This window comes from Salminus brasiliensis, chromosome 6 (genome assembly GCF_030463535.1).
Source record: "Salminus brasiliensis chromosome 6, fSalBra1.hap2, whole genome shotgun sequence".
In the NCBI taxonomy this organism is placed as follows: Eukaryota; Metazoa; Chordata; class Actinopteri; order Characiformes; family Bryconidae; genus Salminus; species Salminus brasiliensis.
The window spans coordinates 41,983,744-42,004,611 of record NC_132883.1 but is presented as its reverse complement, the minus strand read 5'-3'; the positions used below and the strand labels follow the sequence as shown (position 1 = coordinate 42,004,611).

General features: G+C 42.3%; 1 protein-coding gene across 1 annotated transcript; it reads left to right on the top strand.

Annotated features, from left to right (window-relative positions):
* The first annotated feature begins 318 nt into the window (after positions 1–318).
* On the top strand, positions 319–20,868 carry ube2d4 (ubiquitin conjugating enzyme E2 D4). Its single transcript, XM_072682459.1, has 7 exons — positions 319–597; positions 8,493–8,556; positions 8,741–8,772; positions 10,266–10,343; positions 10,449–10,554; positions 11,727–11,820; positions 13,311–20,868. Exons 1-7 carry the CDS (start codon positions 574–576, stop codon positions 13,354–13,356), a joined length of 444 nt encoding a protein of 147 aa, XP_072538560.1. The 5' UTR covers positions 319–573; the 3' UTR covers positions 13,357–20,868.

Below are 20,868 nucleotides of genomic sequence, written 5' to 3'. Positions count from 1 at the left end.
TAAAGTGGCTGACTGGATTCCTTAGAAAGGGTGTCCAGAAATATTCGGACACATAGTGAATGTGAATGAGGCTCAATTGTAAAACAGCTAACATTTAATTTTAATGTTTTTTTTTTTACCGCTTAATTGATTGATTAATAGGTGTGATTTGGTTTGTGAAAGCGCAGAGACAGAAAACCCTGTCTAGTGTAACATCTGCAATCAGCGTGACGCGCTAACGTTGCGAAAAACTACATTTCCCAGCAGCCCTTCTCAAATCTCGCCGGCCAGATCTCTCTCTGGCCTTGTTGGTCCTGTGGTATCGCGAGAGTAGCGTGTCGCTCTCCAGTACCCGACCAAAAAGCTGTCAGTGAGGGCAGAGCGGGGCACGAATTACAGAAAACACCCCGCTGTCATTCAAACGAGTGTGTAAATGTTTAAAGACCCGGTTTTGCAGCGGTGTCGATTTGCGGGCTGGAAGTGAAACGGAGGGAAACGGCAGCAGCGTCTCCCATTCAAACCGCCCAGGGCCGAGTAGACTGCCTGACTGACACCGGGCTGCTGCTGCTGCTGCTGCTGCACCACAGCGGGCAAATGGCGTTGAAAAGGATCCAGAAGGTGAGCGAGGAGGCTGTTTATGGGCTGTGTGGAAAACGTCAGGGCCTTGGTTAAGCTTCTTCTCGTCTACGGTCGAGACTGTTAGCTCCTGGGTCTCGTTTCGTGTTGCTACGTGCGGTTGTGTTGTTGTTGTGAAAAGCGATGCTGGCAAATCCGGAAAAATCCAGAGAGTGAAAATCCGCTCCGGGATTTCGATCCGACCGCATGGATTGGCGCGGCTGCGGGTGGGCTGCTGCGGAGCCGTCCAGGCGGTCGGAGGTAAAACGTGGGGCGGAATTGTGCTTTCTGGACCTGGATTTGCGAAATCCAGCTCCGGCGAAAAGCAGCCTCGTCTAAAGACAAAGACGAATGGTGGATGAAGGCTCGCCATCCTTCGACGTGGTTTATTTCTTTTTTAATTATTTTATAAGATTTGTCATGTTTGTTGTATTATTCCACCCAAATCGTGCTGCTGTCGGTGTTATTAAGAGCGGAGTCTGTTATCATTGGGGTTGTGCTGTAATCAGGGCTCACATAACGTTACACAGACGCACACCACAATACAGGGTGGAGGGGTGAGGGTGAGGGTGGGGGCCTGGCCTGCCTTTATTCTGCTTTGCCACAGGTAAGTGTGGTGGTGGTGGTTGTGCAGGGATGGTGCACTTTAACTTAAACAAGTGTGAAAATGCAGTGTGTGTGTGTGTGTGTGTGTGTGTGTGTGTGTGTGTTTGCTTGGAAGGGAATGCAGCCACAGCAGCAGCAGCAGCTGCTCCAAGCTGCCAAACACTGAATGTCAGTGTGGCCATATATGGCTTGGCAAATAGGGCACTGGGACAGTGTAGGGTATTTTTAACAGATTTACCACGCTGCCTCATACACACCACCTTTCATCACAGAATTACATCCAGAGTAAAAGGAGCGGTTCACCAGAAAAATGAAATTCGCACAGATTCATCTCTGCCACAGATGCGGTGGATCAGCGACCTGTCTGAAGTTCACTTCTCTAGTCCTGCACTGGACTTAAGAGGTTAACGTAGTGAGAAACGAGTGGAAGTCTAATAATTATTCATTAATAAGGCCTTAAATACCTTAGAGAAATGTCCAACTCCGGCTATAAGGCTGTAATTAATAATAATAATAATAATAATAATAATCTTAAAAAAAAAGAGCATGATGTATTTGATTTAGGATTAGACAATATAACATATGTATATCATATAACATAATGTTTTTTTTTTATTGTGCCAGCTAAAAAGTAAATCATAAAATCATGCAGTGTCTCAAAATAACCCATAACGGATCTTGTGGACAAGCAATAGAGCTTTAAAAGATTGTAACTTGACCTTCCCAATATGGCGGATGTGTTGACGCTGTGTCTTACAGTAAGATGTTGTTTTCCAACCAAAAATGTATGAAAATATGTTTAGCATTTTAGTGCTGAAAAAGTATGAAAATGATATATTAATCGTATGTCATTAAAGTGGACTTGGATGTTTTAGGTATTCGTAAGCAAATGTACGTCATAAAAATTATGCCTTCAATGTGGAAGTGAGGAATATGATATTTTATCATTATTGTGATGTGGATTTGTGTCGCAATAAACAACTTGCTTTTCAGAATGTATCGTATAAGATTTGTAATGTGGATGTGAGTAATATGATATTTTATAGTTGCAATAATTGCAGTATTTGTGTCATGTTTCCAGGACAGTATTAGACTTAGTGCTCATTAGTTAGACATAGTGCAGCACATATTGAATAACAAACATAATAATAAAGAGTTTTTAACATAAAAAGGAATAAATGTTTACAATAACCGCCAACATGAGTGTGCATGAGCAACACGATTTTACAAGATCTTAACCTTTCCATAATGGTGGCTGTGCAAACGCTATGTCATACAGTAAGACATTATTTTTTGTTTTACCACCAAATAATAATCAAAATAATTATTAACGAGGTTGTATCTTCATCCATTACCTTGGAAATTAGTTGTGTTTTTGAAAAACTACATATTTTTCCAAATCTGATTGTAAAGAAGCAGCAGAGCTTTAAAAGGGGTCCGGTTAGACTGAGAGCATCAGAAATGCCTGTTGACCCATCAACACAAACTGCTTCATTGAATTTACAGTGAGGGCTAAATGTATAATGCAGAAACTATAAACCTGTAAGCCACATAGTCAAGGCCGTAACTTTGGGTTGAACACTAGGGCAGGGGGTTGAACAGGACTTTCAGTGGATGTTTTTTTTTTTGTTTTTTTTTTTTACATATTAACATTATAAATAAACACACTTGTAACACAATATATTTGTTGCCTTTTTTAATACATGTGTGTTTGTTTACAAGTGGATCTTGACCTTTCCAATATGGCGGATGCGTAGGGGCAGTGTTACTGCCAAGTAATTATTTTTTAAATGAGTTATTATTATCAGGGATGTGCTAAATAAATGAATGTATTTTTAATGTTTAGGTTCTTAATTGCAAAAAAGTGCTTAAAATGACAGTATAATATATAATATAATAATAATAATAGTGTAATAAATATGGTATATCAGCAAGTTTAACATTAATATTTAGTAATGTACCGTTTTTAAAATCTACGACATACATTATATGACTATTTTTATTATAAACGTTATATTATAAATAATTAACATATTTATTATTTTAAAAATCATCTGGTGTGTAACATTTGAATGTATTCTGGGTCATAGATTTAGCGTCACTATTGTGTACAACAGTCAAAACCACTGCCAGGTGATCTGATTCCATTGGCCTCTGTCAAGGGGTGGGATATGCATATAATATATTAATACAAATATACATATTATGTTGTTGTGTTGATGTGCTGGAAGCAGGAAAATGATGACTAGACGACGGGGTCACAACATCTCCAAGTCATCAGGCTGGTCTCCTGTTATGCAGTGGTCAGTACCTACCAAAAATGCTCCAATAAAGGTCAACCTGTGAACCAACGACAGGGCCATGGGGTGTGACGGCTAGCCCCTGTAGTCTGGTCCCACAGCAGAGTAAGGACTGTATATAAAGGTCGTATCTTCTTTTTTTGCAGGCTTATATCACCTCACTGTTCTTAGTTGGGTTCTGAATGATACGCGTGAGCTGAGCGAGTCGTGGCCTGTTGCGTCTATGGGTCATTTCAAATGTTAAAGCTGAGAAGGAGGCAAGGACGCCAGAGCTGGAAATAGCAACACGTCCACCATTGCTCTCGCAGAAACCACTAGAAACATGATCTGGCTCTTTTTTGACTCCAAACTAAAGCTCAAACCCGGCAGCCAAAAAAAGAGGGTTCTTCTAAGGTTCTTCAGTAAAGGCAGTAGTTATGTATGTTTATTTTATTCAGTGCACAATGCATTGTGCCACCACAACAGATCTGTCCATTCGAGGCCTGAACTCCACAAGACCTCTGAAGGTGTCCTGCTGTGGTATCTGTGGCACCGAGACCAACGTTAGCAGCAGATCCTTTAAGTCCTGTAAGTTGTGAGGTGGGTGGGACCTCCATGGATTCATCAGTGAGCCTTATGAGCCCACGACCCTGTCACCAGTTGTCCTTTCTTGGAGCACTTTTGGTAGGTCAGGGCTGTCCACTGCATACCGGAAACACCCCATAAGACCTGCCTGATGTTTTTGGACATGTTCTGACCCAGCCAGTCGTCTCGCAGAAAACCGCTTTTAACACCTTGATCTCCTTCAAGAACTGACTGTTCACTCGATGTCTGATATAGCCACCCCTGGACAGTTAGTTATTCACCCAGCCTGTCAGTGGTGCTAATGTTATGGCTAATGGGTGTATTGTCCAGGAGGTGTAGTAGGGCTGTGCATGTTGCCCTGCTCCGGTTAAGTTTTGTATTCGAGTGAAAAACCTACACCAGCGTTGCTGACAGCTGAACTCCAGCAGCTAACTTTAGAGGAGCCTTTTCTGGAGGCGTGAGTCAGGCTGTAACTTGCATACCTCAACTGGCAGCTTCTGCTCCAGTAAACCAGGCCTCTGGCTTCAGTAATAGTTTGGTGAAAAATCTCATTTACACCGTTTCCTTCAATGTACCCCAGTACCAAGGTCTGCGAGCTCTTTAGTTTGCACTGTAGCGACCAAGCTAACGTAGCTAATAAGGAATAGAAGCTTAAGACCATCATTTGCTAGGCCGTGTGTGAGCTGTATGCCTGAACCGTCACATACTGCCCCCAAACCACATTCAGCTTCATCTCTAACACAAGCTACCAGTGTAACCAAGCCCACTCAGCTTCCCACCCTGCCGGATCTCTAAACCTGTACGTCACTGTATCGACCCTCCCATTTTTGAAAGCTGAACTAGGGCTGGAAATAGACTTTGAGACCATTTATATAAAATAGACTGTTTGTAGTAGGGATGTACCGATCATCAACACTGATGATGATATATATATACACACACACACACACACACACACAGATACTTACGTTACGTATATCATTTTTATATATAAATATATATATATATATATTTTAAAAATGTTATATGTAATGTAAATATCTTTGTATGTGTGTGTGTGTATATATATATGTGTATAGATAATATCATAACATCTTTTTCATATATATGTACATGTGTGTGTGTGTGTGTGTGTGTGTGTGAAAAAGAGAGAATTATACACATATATACACAAAATGTCAGATTTTCAGTTTTTCCAGTAGTCATGGATATTTTAGACCCACTTTCTATTTATTTACATTTATTAACATATAACATATGTGGAGAAAAAATACATATTTGAACAAAATGTAAATAATAATGTATTTTTTATGCCTTTACTTTTGCACATACCATGCTTAATGAATATCACTATTACAGTTCAGTAAAAAAAATTATTAAGTTCAGTTAAGCAAAACACACAGTTATAATTTCGAGTGTGTAGAAATGTTTCTGTACAGGATGTGTATTTTTTACACTTTTAATGAAAGTCAATGTTAAATCATTTTGCTCCAGCTCATTTTGGTGCATTTCTATTGGTCCAGAGCAACTACCAGATTCACATTATATCAGAAAGTGACACATAACAAATGCTTTTTGTGTGACAGTTATGGCAGGTAGCGTCACTACACCAAGCTGTATTGCAGAGTATCGTCCTATTCAAGAGCTCTGTAAACCTCCAGACCCCCAGTGAAGGATGGGAAATGTAAAGGGAATAGCAGTGATGGTTCCTGTAGTGTAATTTGTTTGTGTTCACTGTGTCCATATTGATCAGACTATGTGTGATATCACCCTTTTCCAAGCACTGGGTCTTGCTCACACTGCTGTTCTGTGGCCTGTTGTAAAATACTATCAAATGGCTGGAATCGTTGTGTTCATTGGCAGTGGTCCCGGCGCCCACTCCGATATCCCTGCGTTTAGACCCGCTCGGTGTCGAGTCAGGGAATAGAGAGTGGGCGTGTTGGCAGCTTTTTACATCCTTCATCATAACTCGGCGCTGTGCAGATTGGGCCGAATGCCAGATGTAGGAACTGATCTTTTGCAAATAAACACTACCAAGCCAGGTGGGCACAGGCTGTTTCACTACAGCCAGTGTTTAAAGGGAACAGTCTTACATTCATTTTCTTGCATTCTGTTTTATACTGTCATACCATCTGTGTAGGTTAAGCACCCCTCCGATTCCTGTGTCTGACCTGAGAACAGCTGAATAAGCAGGAAGGAACTATATAATATCCAAAATAACGACCAAAAAAAGTCCTTAACTTTGATGGAAGTCAATGTAAATAAGAGTTTATTCAGAGTAATTTAGAGCATTTCTATTGGTCCATTCATCCAGAATCATTTACACAGTGTGCAGAAGCAGCTACGAGGTTCAAACTTCGTAGCAAACTACAAACAGACAAAAATTGAAATACGTTTTCATTGGTTTTCATTGAACAACAGTAAGATATATATGTATACACACTATATGGACAAAGTATTGAGAGACCTGCTCATCCATTGTTTTTTACTGAAACCAGGGGTATTAAGGGTAGTGATCATCCAACATCCTGTCCTCACTAATGCTCTTGTTGCTGAATGCAATCAAATCCACACAGCAATGCACCTTCAAAACTTAGCCGGAAGCTTTCTTCCCTGAACAGTAGGAACGGTTACTCCAACAAATGCAGGAGAAACTCTTTTAATACCCTTGATTTCAGAAGAAAGAATGAATGAATGAACAAGTGTCCCAATACTTTTGTCCACATAGTATATACAAACACCGATCAGCCGCCTCCCTATTTTGACTCCATTATTTTAGTCCAGACTGTAGTCCATGTGTTTCTCTGCGTACTCTGTTAGCCTCCTTTCACCCTGTTCTTCAGTGATCAGGACCCCACAGGACAGACCACCACAGAGCAGGTAGATGGTATTTGGGTGGTGGGTCATTCTCAGCACTGCCGACTGAAGCTGCTAGTCAATTTTTTCCTCTACAAAAAGATCTGTTGATGATGCCGTTTATCTTCAACGGCGTGCATCTCATATATGTTCACTAGAAAGTAGGTCCCACTCTAACTGGGCCACTTCAGGGCGTTTGCTTTCGCCCCCTGGAGACAGTTGTGTTGTTTACCTAGTGTGTCTGGGGTGTTAAACAGGACTGTGTAAGAAGGCAAATACAGGACAGCCCTTTCTGTAAGGGGTTTCTCTCATTCCTGCATTTCGTCTGTGTTTACACTTGTGCAGCCCTGCAGAAGTCCATGAGACCAGAGTCCAAGGGTTCAGCCAAGACACCCCAGTAGAGCTCTCCAAATTCTGGAATGAGAAGGAAATGAGAGCTTTGTCTCTCATGTCTTTTATATTCATCATGTTTAATGTTTGTTTTATTTATTTTATTTGCTTTACTTATTTATATTTTTTGTTGATTTTTCCTTTTTTTATTTTTTTTTATTTTTTCTTTTGAACTGAATTGCAGGATCATTGTTAATATTGTTGGATAATATGTAATGTGAAAATCCTACGAATAAATTTATCCCAAATAAATCGCCTGCCCGGTGATGGCGTATTAGTGGCAGTTAAAAAAGAGGTGGTGGCTGGTTTTAGTCCTACCCTCCTAGTGTCGGGAGCATTGCTCGTGCTAGGGGAAGATACAAACAGGTGGGTTAATTGGAAGTACCAAACTGGGAGGAAAAGGTGAAAATGTTGGCAAAACAAAAATTTACCAAATACATTTTTTTTGTAGTTATTATTATTTATTTATTTAAAATGTTGTTGTTGTTTGCTTTTTTTTTTTTTTTTTTTACAGATTCTCAAAAAAAAAAACAGTGTGGAATTTATAATGAATAGTTCACATGAAAAGATTGTGGTTCATTTCGTGGTGTGTCTAAACCTCCAACCACTAGATAGCAACTTACCTATTCTTTTTCTCAGATCTTACTCAAATTATGGTGTTTTTTATATACTGGGACAGTTTTCCTAAAATGCATTTGAAAAAAAAAACTCAGTATATCACCTTGCTTACATTATCGCATTATATCACTAGATATTGAATCGTAACCCCTGTATCGTGATCTGTATCGCATCGCCAAGTTCTTGCCATCAAACAGCCCTATTGGTTAACCAGCTGCTTCAATGCTCAACATCATTATTAATTATAATGCAGAAACTGTTCTGGGCTATTTAGCAACCGTTTGGTTTAGCATACTTGTGGAGTCCCACAGGGTTCTATTTCGGGGCCTATGAAACTTCTATTAATAATGACAGTAATGTAGTTATGAGGGTGACAAAGCATGGGCCTACATACAGGGTCTAAGAGGCAAATACTTAATACTGGCAGTGGTGTTGTTTTTGCCCGGGTGTGTTAGAGACAGATTAGCTTTATGGCTGAAGTGGCTTCTATACTGTATGTCCTCAAAGTCGAAGCCGGTAGTACTAAAACTGTACGTCTCATATTGGTATTTCTTTTCTCCTCAGGAGTTGACAGACCTCCAGAGGGACCCACCTGCGCAATGTTCAGCAGGGCCAGTGGGAGAAGACTGTAAGTGCTGAAGATAAATGAATGACTATGTTTCCAGTCTTTGCAACCATTACCCATTAGCTTGTACTCAGCAGCAGCTAGTACTATCAGACCAGTGACATTATCTGCTGTAATAGATATTTCTGAAATGCATTAATACTGTTATTCGTGTCCTCAAAATGAATGACACTGTTGTGTTTTCCAGTGTTTCACTGGCAGGCGACAATAATGGGGCCGGTAGGTTCATGTTTTGCTTTTTTCCCCCACTCAGTTTGCTTCTAGTTTTATTCTTTACCTATATATATGTATATATGAACAAAAAGTATTGGGACACCTGCACATTCATTGTTTCTTCTGAAATCAGGAGTATTAAAATAGTTTACCCTTTGGTTGGAGTAACCGTCTCTACTGTCCAGGGAAGAAGGCTTTCTACTAGATTTTGGAGGAGCATTGCTGTCAGGATTTAATTGCATTTAGCAACCAGAGTGTTCATTAGCTCAGGGATGATCACCACCCCACCTCATCATCCCCAACTCTCCATCTCATCCCAAAAGTACTGGAACGAGCCCCAGCCATCATTCTAGAGAACACAGTTCCTCCACTGCTCCTCCACAGCTCAATTCTGGGGGGGCTTTATACCCCCCTCTAGCCCACACCTGGCATTAGGCAGCATGGTGCCAATAGGTTCATGTTTATCTGCCGAATTCTATTAGCTGTACTGCTCTACAGGGACTAGACAAGCTGTGTGTGAATGTGTAATTGCACATGTGTGTCAGCAATGGATGCAACTTAAAGCTTTTTAGCCAAATGCACCGATTACAAGAGGTGTCCACAAACATTTGGCCATATAGTGCTGAAATGTGAATGTAATGTTAAAGATGCCGTAGCTTTTGTAGCCATCAACATTTTTTTTCCATCGAAAGCAAATGATGTTGTACTAGTGGGGTGTGATTGACTGAGAGGCGTTCTATGAATGCCAATATCACCCTGTGTCCCGACCGCAAGCGGCATGAATGAGCGACAGCAGCAAAAACAAAGCACCTCTATTGATATCACCCGAGCTGTCTGACCCAGGATTTGGTTTTGATGCTTACAAACAAAATTGTGTAAAAATTTCTTTACTTGCTATGGAATAGGCAATAACTGTGAATTCTACGAGCTAAAATCTAAGGGCAGTACACTCTCAGAAATGTTGCATATTAACAACACACTTAAAGGCTCTGTATACAATTTCAGTCCAGCACACGTTTTGTAAAATTCAGTGAATCCTCACACTTTCTTAGCTCTCCGGTCAAAGCCAGATGTTTGTACTCAGCCCTGGCTCTGTAAATGGAAAGCAAACAAAGAGGCTCGGACCGGGACGGGGAAGGACAAGGGCGAAGGCATATGTAATCAAAAAGGAGGCGTTTGGATGGTGGAGTGACCTCAGAAAGTTGAAAGGCATAAAAAGGACGTTAGTCTATTCCTGCATTTACTTCTTTTTCACAGAAAAGCTTAGTATTGCTTTGTCCTGTTTGCGAATGCTTGTGATGATCGAGTCAATTGTAGCAATTCAGTGTCTTTTAGGAAGCTCCAACCCCCAACCCCCTGTTTTGCTGGAGTTCAAATACCAACAGTCGTTCTCCAGAATCGTATAGAGCCCCTTTAAATGGGCGCACAGCTGTGTGTAGTTAAGTCTTTAAGACTGTGGATTCACTGCAGTTCAACTCTTCTCTTTGGGATGCTTTCAGAACGACAGTCCGTACCAAGGCGGCGTCTTCTTCCTCACAATCCACTTCCCTACAGACTACCCCTTCAAACCTCCTAAGGTTAGTCAAAACCTCTCAGCCAAGTGTACCAAAGACCAGCAACCTCCAACACTGCTGGCTTTTGTAAGCTCAAACTATTGTGTGTGTGTGTGTGTTTATTTACAGGTAGCATTCACGACAAAGATCTACCACCCCAACATCAACAGTAACGGCAGCATCTGTCTCGATATCCTGAGGTCTCAGTGGTCTCCAGCTCTCACCGTATCGAAAGGTGAGGCTTCGTCCATGGCTTTTATGTCGAAATATGTTGTATTGAGTTACAAACTGGAGTCTAAATAAGTATATATTTGTAAAATCCTGCTATTCTGACTAATTTAGTCCTTTTACCCTCAATGTAGACACTCAGACATGTCTGACGTGTATAGTTTTCTTCTTCAGACTGCGGCCCTGAACCCTCAAACACAACCTCGAACTGTGTCAAATTGCTGCGTAATCTCTAATACACTCACCTATGTGCTTTCTGACTCTGTATGACTCACTGCTATTTAAAAACATGGGCAAACGTGAATAGCAGAGCAGCATGCAAGTTGCACCGTAGCTAAAATTACCAGCCTACTTTTGCTTTCTGTATCTGTTGTCCATTTTTAAAGATAGCAGTGTGTCACACAGTGTCAGAAACCACATTAGCAAGAGTGTTGTACAGTTGTTGAGATTACTTGCTGTGGTTTATGGTGCATGTGTGATCATTTAGACATATGGTTTGCACACAGTGTTAACAGAAGGCCATAAACTACCATTACTGGTTATCTATATTAGCCTCGTAGCTCAAGGGCAAGTCTTGGCTGATCGACTGAGTTTGGGATGAGTGGTGTAAGTTTGTGTGCTTTGTTTTTATTGCTATAAGACCTGGAGCAACCAGGCTTGACACAGAAGCACACATTGGCCTTATTGCTCCCGACGCTGGGAGGTTGAGGACTGACGCATGCCTCCTCTGACACATGCCTGTGCCAGACAGCATCACACTGAAGCCATCTCCCCACCCGGAGAGAGCAAGGCCCGTTGTGCTCTCTCAGGCTCCGGGTGCTGGTGGCAGGCAGCCATACATGTACGAGTGAGAGATTAGTTTACATAGCAAACGATGTGTTTTTAAGAGATGATTAAAGAAAATAGTTTTAATTCTTTTTTTTTTCATTAATTAAGATTAAGAATAATCAACAAATTAGTCATTACATTAATCGTCCAATCAAAAAAAGAACTGATCGGATATAACTGTTAGGTGCAGCCCTGCTCATGTGACTCAGAGGAAGCATGTGCTAGACATCACCCTCCCAGCAATGACGGCCTAGTCTGATAAGGGTAGTCATTGGGCCAGAAACGGGCAAAGATCCCCAAAATACAATATCACAGTATATTAAGGTAACTGTTCTTGTCCTTGTCTTGCAGTTCTCCTCTCCATCTGTTCGCTGTTATGTGACCCGAACCCGGACGACCCTCTAGTGCCTGAGATTGCACACACGTACAAAGCTGACAGAGAAAAGTGAGTGAGCCGCCTGTAACACGTCTCGCACTGTAGCGGAGCGCTGCACGGATTACCTGTTACAAATTACAAAGGATGCATGTCTAGCATATCCGTTAAGCTGTTTATGAGAACCCTTAAGTAAGGGATAAGCCGTGACGGAGTGCACGGTTATGCGGAAATAATCCGCAGCAGGCTGGTGTGATGAGTTGCCTCGCTGGAGTGGATTATTTCTGTATAACCTCACAACCCGGAAGCAGTTCATTCTGCTTTTACCAGTGGCAGCAATGCATTTCTGCCTTATTCTTTGTTGTGATGCATCCTCCAGTTAGTCCATATAGGTGAAGGTTAGTCATGGTCAATATAAACAATATTAGCAACCTACGGAACGAATGGAGCGACGAGGGAGGTTGGTTGATGTTCCAAAAGTTAGGAAAATTTGATGTATTAAGATGAGCCTACTGGGTGTTATCGTGCTTATTTAGTTTACAATGGAAGATGCTAGGCTCATCTTGCTAACAAACGCCGGACATAGACTGTCAGCAATCTCATCTCTGTAGATACATGCTAAAATCTTCAGCTAAGCATCTATTGAAAAGCTACGTAAAGAAGTTGTTACAATTTGAATCTGGGAAAACGTTGCATTACTCCACTGCCAAACTGGACAGCAGTGTGCGGAGTGAGAACACATACTGTGCTGAAGTTGAAGTGGTTTCAGTTGCTATACGGAAGAGGTTTGATGAAAATCTGGCATTGGTGCCAGTCCAAGTCCAGTGTTTGTTAGCAGCGTTAGCCTAGCTTCTCTGGTTGTAAAGAAGCTAAAGACGCACACGTTAGATATCATCATAGATAGCATGTCTTGGCAGATGGACTGCATCTGAGGTCAGTGACCAATCATGTTTATTTGATTTCTCAGAATTCAGAACTGTCCCTTTAACCTACACTAAATGGAAAAGTATTTGGACACCTGCTCATTCATTTTCAGTTTCTTCCGAATTCAAGGGCATTTAAAAAGAGTTTATCCTGCTTCTGTTGGAGTAACTGTCTCTACTGTCCAGAAGAAGGCTTTCTACTAGATTTTGGAGGAGCATTGCTGTAAGGATTTGATTGCATTCAGCGACAAGAACCTGTAAGTTAGTGGGGTCAGGATGTTTGATGATAATGATCACCACCCCACCTTATCTCATCCCAAAGGTATTGGATGGAGCACCAACCATCATTCCAGTGAACACAGTTTCACTGCTCCCCAGCTCAATGCTGGGGGGCTTTATAACACTCTAGACCAGACTCTACAAGGATTACACAAGCTGTGTGTGTGCAGTTGCACATTTGCGTCAGCAATGGGTGCATGTTAAAGTAGCTGAATGCATTCATTAGAAAGGGTGTCTACAAACATTTGGACAAATAGTGTATGTAGTTAGTATGTCCCGTCACTCTGTGAGCAGTCACGCTGAATGAGTTGAGAAGATGAAGATATGCGTCTCTTCTGTTTCCCTTGTGTTTTATATCAGGTACAACAGACTAGCGAGAGAATGGACGCAAAAGTACGCCATGTGAGAGTGCCTACACCTGCAGGAACACCCGCAGCGCGCGAAGCGGACAGAGGAACCTGTTTTAACGTTTTTAACACGGGCAGAAAGAACCAGGTGGAGGACAGATCAACACCAAACCTTTGGCTGGGACGAAGAATCGAGCGTAGGGGAAGAAACCGGAGACCACCCTTGGACGTTTCGGCATCCGCGTGCCGAAAGCCGCTGCCGGACCGGTGCCTGGACACGTGAGCCTGAAAAGAGCCTGGAAAAATCCCGGAAAACTTCTTCTCTGGAATAAAGGGAGAATCCCCCCTCCCCCTCCTCCTCCACACACACACACCCACACCCCCACACACCAGGCTACCACAAACCCAGGAAATTAGACTTCTGTGACTATTAGTACTACTGCTGTTCTTGTGATCGACTCTTTCTCAGTGTTCCTGTTGCCACTGTTTCTTTTTTCTCGTTTTTGGATTTGCTGATGCGCCCGTGCCACTGCCAGGCCGGCACTTCCCAGTTGGAGGTGAAAGGTTTTGGCTTCCCTGATAGATTCACCATCTTCTTTGAGTTCCCGTGGATACCCTTTGGTTTAGTGAGTGTGTGTATGTATGTGCGTATATGTGTGTGTGTTCTGGACATGTAATGCTATACACTCAGGGCACGAAAAAACGTAGACTTCCGTTCTTTATCATTTTTACGTAAATTTTTTCCCCCCTGATTTATCACATTAGAGAGACGTCCATTAATGAATTCTGTCCAGATATAAACACAAAATCAACGCTCTCAGTCAGACAGTTTATCCTCAGTCATGTATTTATTCAGTTATATGATCTGTTGTTGCCCCAGACAGGGGTCAGATACTAGTATTGTGATTATTTTACTGCAGTTAGGGCTGTAACGATATACTGATCCAACTCATTGATTTGGTTAATTAAATTCTCAGACTACTAATAAGACCAGAGCTAGGAAGTGGGAGGAGTGCAGTGCATGAAATGAATGTATTGGAGTGGACTATTGGTTGTTCGTAAACGAACTAATGCTATTTACTAATTATTTAGGTTGTTTTTGAGGTATAAATACTACGTTTGTAACTTTGGTTGGGTCCAAAAATGCTCAGATGCAGTTTTACAAGCCTATTTGCCACCCTGTTATTTTCCTCGAAAAAAAACGCTCCTTATACGTAGAGCTTGTGAAAACCAACCGACAAGCTCTGCTCTGGTTGGCTGGTTTACGGTGACAAAACCACTGCAGTTAATCCAAAGTCTTACTGGAGTCTGCTGTCCTTTTGTTGAGTCCTCTCAGCGCAATGTGCTTTTAGCTAGCTGAAGAGATTGCAGCCGGTTAGCCGATTTAGCCTGCCCCCCCCCCCCCCCCCCCATTCTCTTCCACAGGTTTGCCCTTCTTACCAGTACAAAAATAAGCGGTACGTTCCCGTCTGATGTGGGTATGGCACCTGTTTGATTCAGCTGAGGTAGTCCAGCTTGTTTTCTTGAGGGAGCAGATGATGGAGAGAAGCTAGCATTAGCTTTTAGCATAGCGTGAATACCCACTCACCCCGGCTTTTGCTTCGTTGTGTGCAGAATTGGAGCTCCTCTTCTGCGGACGCTAGCCAGCGGTCACGAGGTCTGGTTCCCGTAGCGACCCGGATTTTCTAGTGTGTAGTCTAGTGGTGATGAGCTGCTCTCCAGCTTTAGCAACACCATGTTCACCATGTTCCCCTGAAGTCACTGTTTTACTGCTTCTTTATGTTTTTTTGGTCGATTTTGGGGGTGTAACTATAAATAGTCAAGACTGTGATGTAAGAGTTTTGGGGTTTTGAAGTTGGCCCGTTTTCCAGCTCTTTTGAAGGAGGAACAGCCGTGTTTGAGGTTCACGCTTTGTCACTTCCTGTACTGAACTCCTCGTTCTTCAACTACGCCAAGATTTCCACGTTTTCCATTCAAGGGAAGCTTTAATAGAACACGGATTCTCAGAGATCACAATTCTCTGATGTAGCGTCGCAGCCCTACTCGCAGTGTGTTCAAACGGTTTGTTTTAAGGGCCTTTTTTACACATTTCAAGCCTCTGTAAGATCATTGTTATAAGGCCAGTATATAGAAAACAGCATGGGGTTGTGCAACCCTACTACTTATTATATGATCTTATTTTATTACATGTCTTGAGGGTGTGTTTGTGTGTGTGTGTGAGTGAGTGTGTGATGGCCCTGCCTTTTGCCTCTTCATGACTGCAGTCCCAGGAGGAGAAAACAGCTTTACAAAGAGGTCTCATTCAGTCATTCAGGGGACATTGCCTGGTTATCCTTTTCATGAACTGTATTGCTTGTAGGCCATGAACTCGGAGCAGATCGCTGATCTATGAGGGGATTTATTCCAAATATTGGCTCTTATGAAGCAAAGCCCTGCTTTTGCTCCTCCCTCTAGCATCACACTACATTTTCTCATGCCATGAATGTTCACGGATGACTGTAGGTGGCGTCCTTACTGGAACAGTTCAGTGAGAAATCGAACGAGCCTGATTTATCACTTACCCCTAGAGCATTTGATCGGCCAGGGTGATCTGATTTGTGCTTGATTGGGTTACAGTGAAAGATGCTAGGCTGTTGTTGCTAAGATACACTGGAGTTGGACTGTCACCAATCTTAGTTTGGTGAACACATGCTGTGTTTTTATTTATTTGCTTTAGAATCAGTAAAAATGGCTTTTATGGCTTTATTTAAACATTTAATGTCAAGGTTCACACTACTTGATCTGAGCCCCAATTTTCGAATCTCCGTTTCTGGAGATATCGGTGATTAAAACACCTCAGGTTGGAGGTGAATTGGTGAATTGGTGAAAAATATGTGAACTGCTGAAAGACACAACGCGAGAGCTCTGCGAGTGATCGCCGATGCCTTGAGAGCCCTCTACAAATATCTAGCAGGTTTAATCTCTGGACCTGTTGACCACTCTTAATCCGGTAGACGTTATGTCTCGCTTTGCATATATAACTTTTTCTAGACTAATATAAGTTATATAGTGCTCTAAACCACAGTCTTTCTTCAGGCTCCAGCAAATGAAGATCTGGCTGGGTTTTGAGCCGGCTAACAGATGTTTTTGGAATTGGTGACAGTCCATGTTCATTGTTTGTTAGCAATGTTAGCCTTCCCTATGTCCTGTTGCAGACTAAAGAATCTCTCATCAGAAATCAAACATCTCTCAACTGATCAAGTGAGACTGCGGTCAGTGATCAATCATGTTCATTTGATTTGTCACCGAACTAATCCTTTAACCGAGAACCCCCACCCTCCCTCCCTCCCTCCCACTGTACCAGTCGTCCTCATCCTCACGTTTTACAGCCAAAAAAGGGGATAGAAAATCCCACTGTTTTTTTTTTTTTTTTTTTTTTTTGTTTTTTTAATTATTGATTTACTCCTTCCCATATATCTGTTTTGGACTGGAGTTTCCATGGCAGATTTAAAACAGGCCTAAAAACCACATCGTCTGCATGTGCATGTTTATTGGAGACGTGTATAAGTATTCGTTTAGGTGAGTATTGTAATTTCGCTTTAGGAATAAAAGTGTCTTTTAAAATTCAGCCGATTCGCTTGCCGAGAAATGGTAGAAGCAATATTGTATCTGGAGCTGTTGAGAAGTGGGACTGTGTTGAGGGAGGGGGTAACAAAGCTAAATCTGTATGGAAACTCCACCAAAAAAAAAAAAAACTGTCTCTGGTCCACCATGGCGACGGGCCGCACGAACGCAATACGCTTTTTCTGACCTTTTACTTTTCTTCTACTACTAAATCTGTGAGCCAGACTGTACTACTTTAGTAACCCTTAGATGCTCTTGCTTCTAGAGCCACTAATATTATTATATCCTAGCTTTGTGACTGACCGTAGATGGTATATATGATGTATGACCAACACAAGTTCGGGACTGAGGTCATTTGCTGTACATTGATTTCTAGAAGACGCATCAAGCCCAGAGAACCTCCTGAAGCTGATGATGGTAGATGGCTGGACAGCCAGAAGAGGGAGGTGGGTGGGGGGGTGGTGGGGGCAGTAGATTCCTTGGCTAATTGCGGAAAAGGTTGAGAACCTTGTGTTTTCTGCTTCCCAAAGCCGGGGATTTGGTTCGAGGCTGTTCGAGCAGTGCTTACTAAAACCTTCTCCTTATGCTTTCCTCCAGGTGCTGCTCTTCAGAAGCCCTTGCCATTTAATACCCAGCCCTCCTTCATTCTCCCTGTAAAGGGTTGATTGTTCTCATCTCTCTGATTAAAGGAATAGTTTGGCTCAGCTGAGACGTGCTTGGTGTCGGAAGATTTGTGTAAAATTGGTTGATTTATTTATTTTGTTGAAATACCCTGTGTGTTGTAGTCATCTTACGTAGCACCTGGCCCATGATACAGTATCAGAATCCACAAGCTGGTCTGTTTACATTTACAGCCTTTAGCTGATGCTCTTATCCAGAGCGACTTACAAGGTTACTCATATTACAGAGGTGAGCCAAAGTAGTGTTAGGAGTCTTGCCCAGGGACTCAGGACTGGTGTAGCGAAGGATAGTCACCCAGACCGGGAATCAAACCCCAGTCTTTCACATGCTATGGTAGCTCAATGGCAGGTACTGGTGTAATCCATTGCGACACACCAACCACATTTGAGACTGGGATTAGATTTGAGAGGCTAATCCCAGTCCTTTTTCCAAAATTTCTACATAATCAAGTTTCTAAGAAGTTTAGAAACATACCAGATCAGATTTCCTTACAGTGGTGGTCACCAGGGCTCACCATATCTACAGCACAACCCAAATATATACCCAAAGCCAACAGTGAACCTGCATGTAGGCTTGTGACGATTGCGATAAATTATATTAAAATTGTCATTTTAACCATTTTATGCTGCTGATATAATGATAATATAATAGAAGAATAATGCAATTATGCCTTTTAAAGAGCAGCTCACTCTCAAAAATGTGTAATATTTATATATTGGAAATTTGAATATTAGAAAAGTTCAAATAAAACCTAAATGAAATAAAACCACTGTTTTTAAACTCACTATCGAGGTCATATCCATACATTGTAAGGTCGATAATGTAATTACCGTGACTGGCCTACCAGCACGTGTCTGCTGAGTTCATCTGTAAGGTTAAGTATGTTAAAATAGTGCTAAATCTTTTAAAGGGGAAGTTATATAATAAACTAAAATCAACTCCTCTCATTCCTGCATGAATTTAAAACATGAATCTTAGGCCAAAACCTTGTCAGAACTATTGCAAAGCATTGTCTCCAGCATCAGGTAGCACGTTTGTAAACATTTCACAGAATAACTTCCTGTGTGGGATCATTAAACTTTCCAGACGTTTGGTTCCATTTAAAACCACTGTGAAGAAAACCACTGTTTCTCTAGAATTACGTTTTGTTAGAATCTGTGCAGATTAGCAGGGTTGCACAGTTCGAGGTAAACCTAAGAAGCAGTCTTGCAGACACCAAACATGTCTCGGAGGACATTGTGCCAGTCTATTCCTTTACAGTGTAGCACCCCTATCCCCCCGCCCCCCCCATTGCACCATTACCCATGTGCTGTTACGACAGGTGGGATTTGCTCATCAGATCAAGTCTTCGACGCTTGACCATGCCTTTTGGAGTTTTGGCGGTTGGCCGTACCGGGGGAAGTTTCTGTAATCTGATTGGTGGATGTTCAGTGCACTTTTGAATGTACGATGTGAATGAAGCTCCTGCCTCAGCAGGCGGAGCAACTCCGACTTTGCTGCTTTTAGGCTGTGTTCTGTCGTCACTGTGGTCGTGTTAAAGGAGTAGTTCCGGGGGAAATGGAGTTTGCACAGTTTCACCTCCTCCTTCAGTGATTGTAGTCGAGCATCCGAGACATTGGTCTTGAGCCGGAGCTGTGGAGCCTCTGTAGACTCTGATAGACTCGCATATATGGTTTCAGACACTGCATGACTCCCTGTAGCCGTAACCTTCAAACATTCGAGTAGGTCCCCCTCCCTCGTGCTGCCAAAACAGCAGTGACCCGTCAGGGTATGGCCTCCACGAGACCTCTGAAGGTGTCCTTGGTGGTATCTGGCACCAAGACTGACGCCTTTAAGTCCTGTAAGTTGTAAGGTGGGGCCTCTATGAGCATCATCTATGAGCCTTGGGTGACTATGACCCTGCTGCCTGGAACTTGGGAATACCCCACAAAAATGACCCGCATGATGTTTTGGAGATGTTCGGCTGATCGGTGTGCATTAGGGATGCACCGATGTAATACTGTGTTCATATGTGTGTCATAACACCTCCACTATGTGCTACAGCTTTGTCCTTGTTTATAGATAACAGTGATCACAGTGTTGTGTGAAACCACATAAGCAAGTCTGTCAGAGCTTATTTAACAGCTCCACATGCTTTGGACTGGGCTAACTGAACTGGTGGCTATGGGCTCACTTCCAGAGGCCTTCTACCTGACCCGACCCCGAACAGTCAGGGCCACTGGCGGGTATTTTAGGCCAGTGATAGAAATTACACTGGGTCCCACAACTCTTAACAATTGGGCCAAAATACTCAATTAATAAATTTTCTAGGGCCCCTGTCAGTCAGAATCTTAGAATCATCCCAATTTACCATATATGGTGCCCCCCACACCAACAGTGACCGTACCAGTAGGCCCTGATTGGGTCAGGTCTCAATCTTGTGGGTACAGAGCACAATTTAATGCCTGTGTTGACCTCTAATTAGCCTCGCACCTCAGATCGACTCAATGTGGAGGGATAAATTGTGCAAATTTTGTCTTTTCCTGAACTTGTCCTTTAAGCTCACGTCCCATGTAGCTTGTGTTTTTGGTTATTTTTGGTATTTTTTTTGTTTTCCTTCTATTTATTTGTCGTCTTCCAACCATTCAGCTGGAACCCAGTCGGTGGCAGATGCGAGTTCCTCTCCGACGGGGAGTCTGAAGTGACTCCGGGAGAGAAAAACTCAGTGCTCAGTGCTGGCAAAGGTCACGCAACGGCGGTACATGGCATTGCTTTGCACTCTCCACACAACCTTTTCCACAGCCGTTTTGCAAGATATCAGGGATTTCTCTCTCTTTTTCCGTTCTCTCGCATCTCCCAGCATCCTCAGTAAACAAAAAAAAGGAAATCTCAGCCTTAACCGTCAATGTATAACCAACCAGAAACTGTACTGTAAAGAAATCTCATTTAGATCCTTCTTTTATTTGTTTCTCTGTTTTCATTTTCGCCCTCAAAAAGGGCTGAAGGTTTTCTTTCTGCAAGGAGAGCGGCGCACTGGACTGGTACTGTACTGTATGTGTACACCCACGCACACAAACACACACATGCGCACACACACATATATATATATATATATATATCTATATATATATATATATATATATATACAGTAAACACACATACTCAGCCATGGTGACCTCTCCTTGCTAATTATCGTCTACTGTTCTGTAGTTTGTGCTGAAAAGACTCGGCGTTCTCCTCATGCTCTCAGAACTGCTGAACTAACCTTGGAGGTGTTGGCATTAGTGAATAAAGCTCTTTGTTTTATA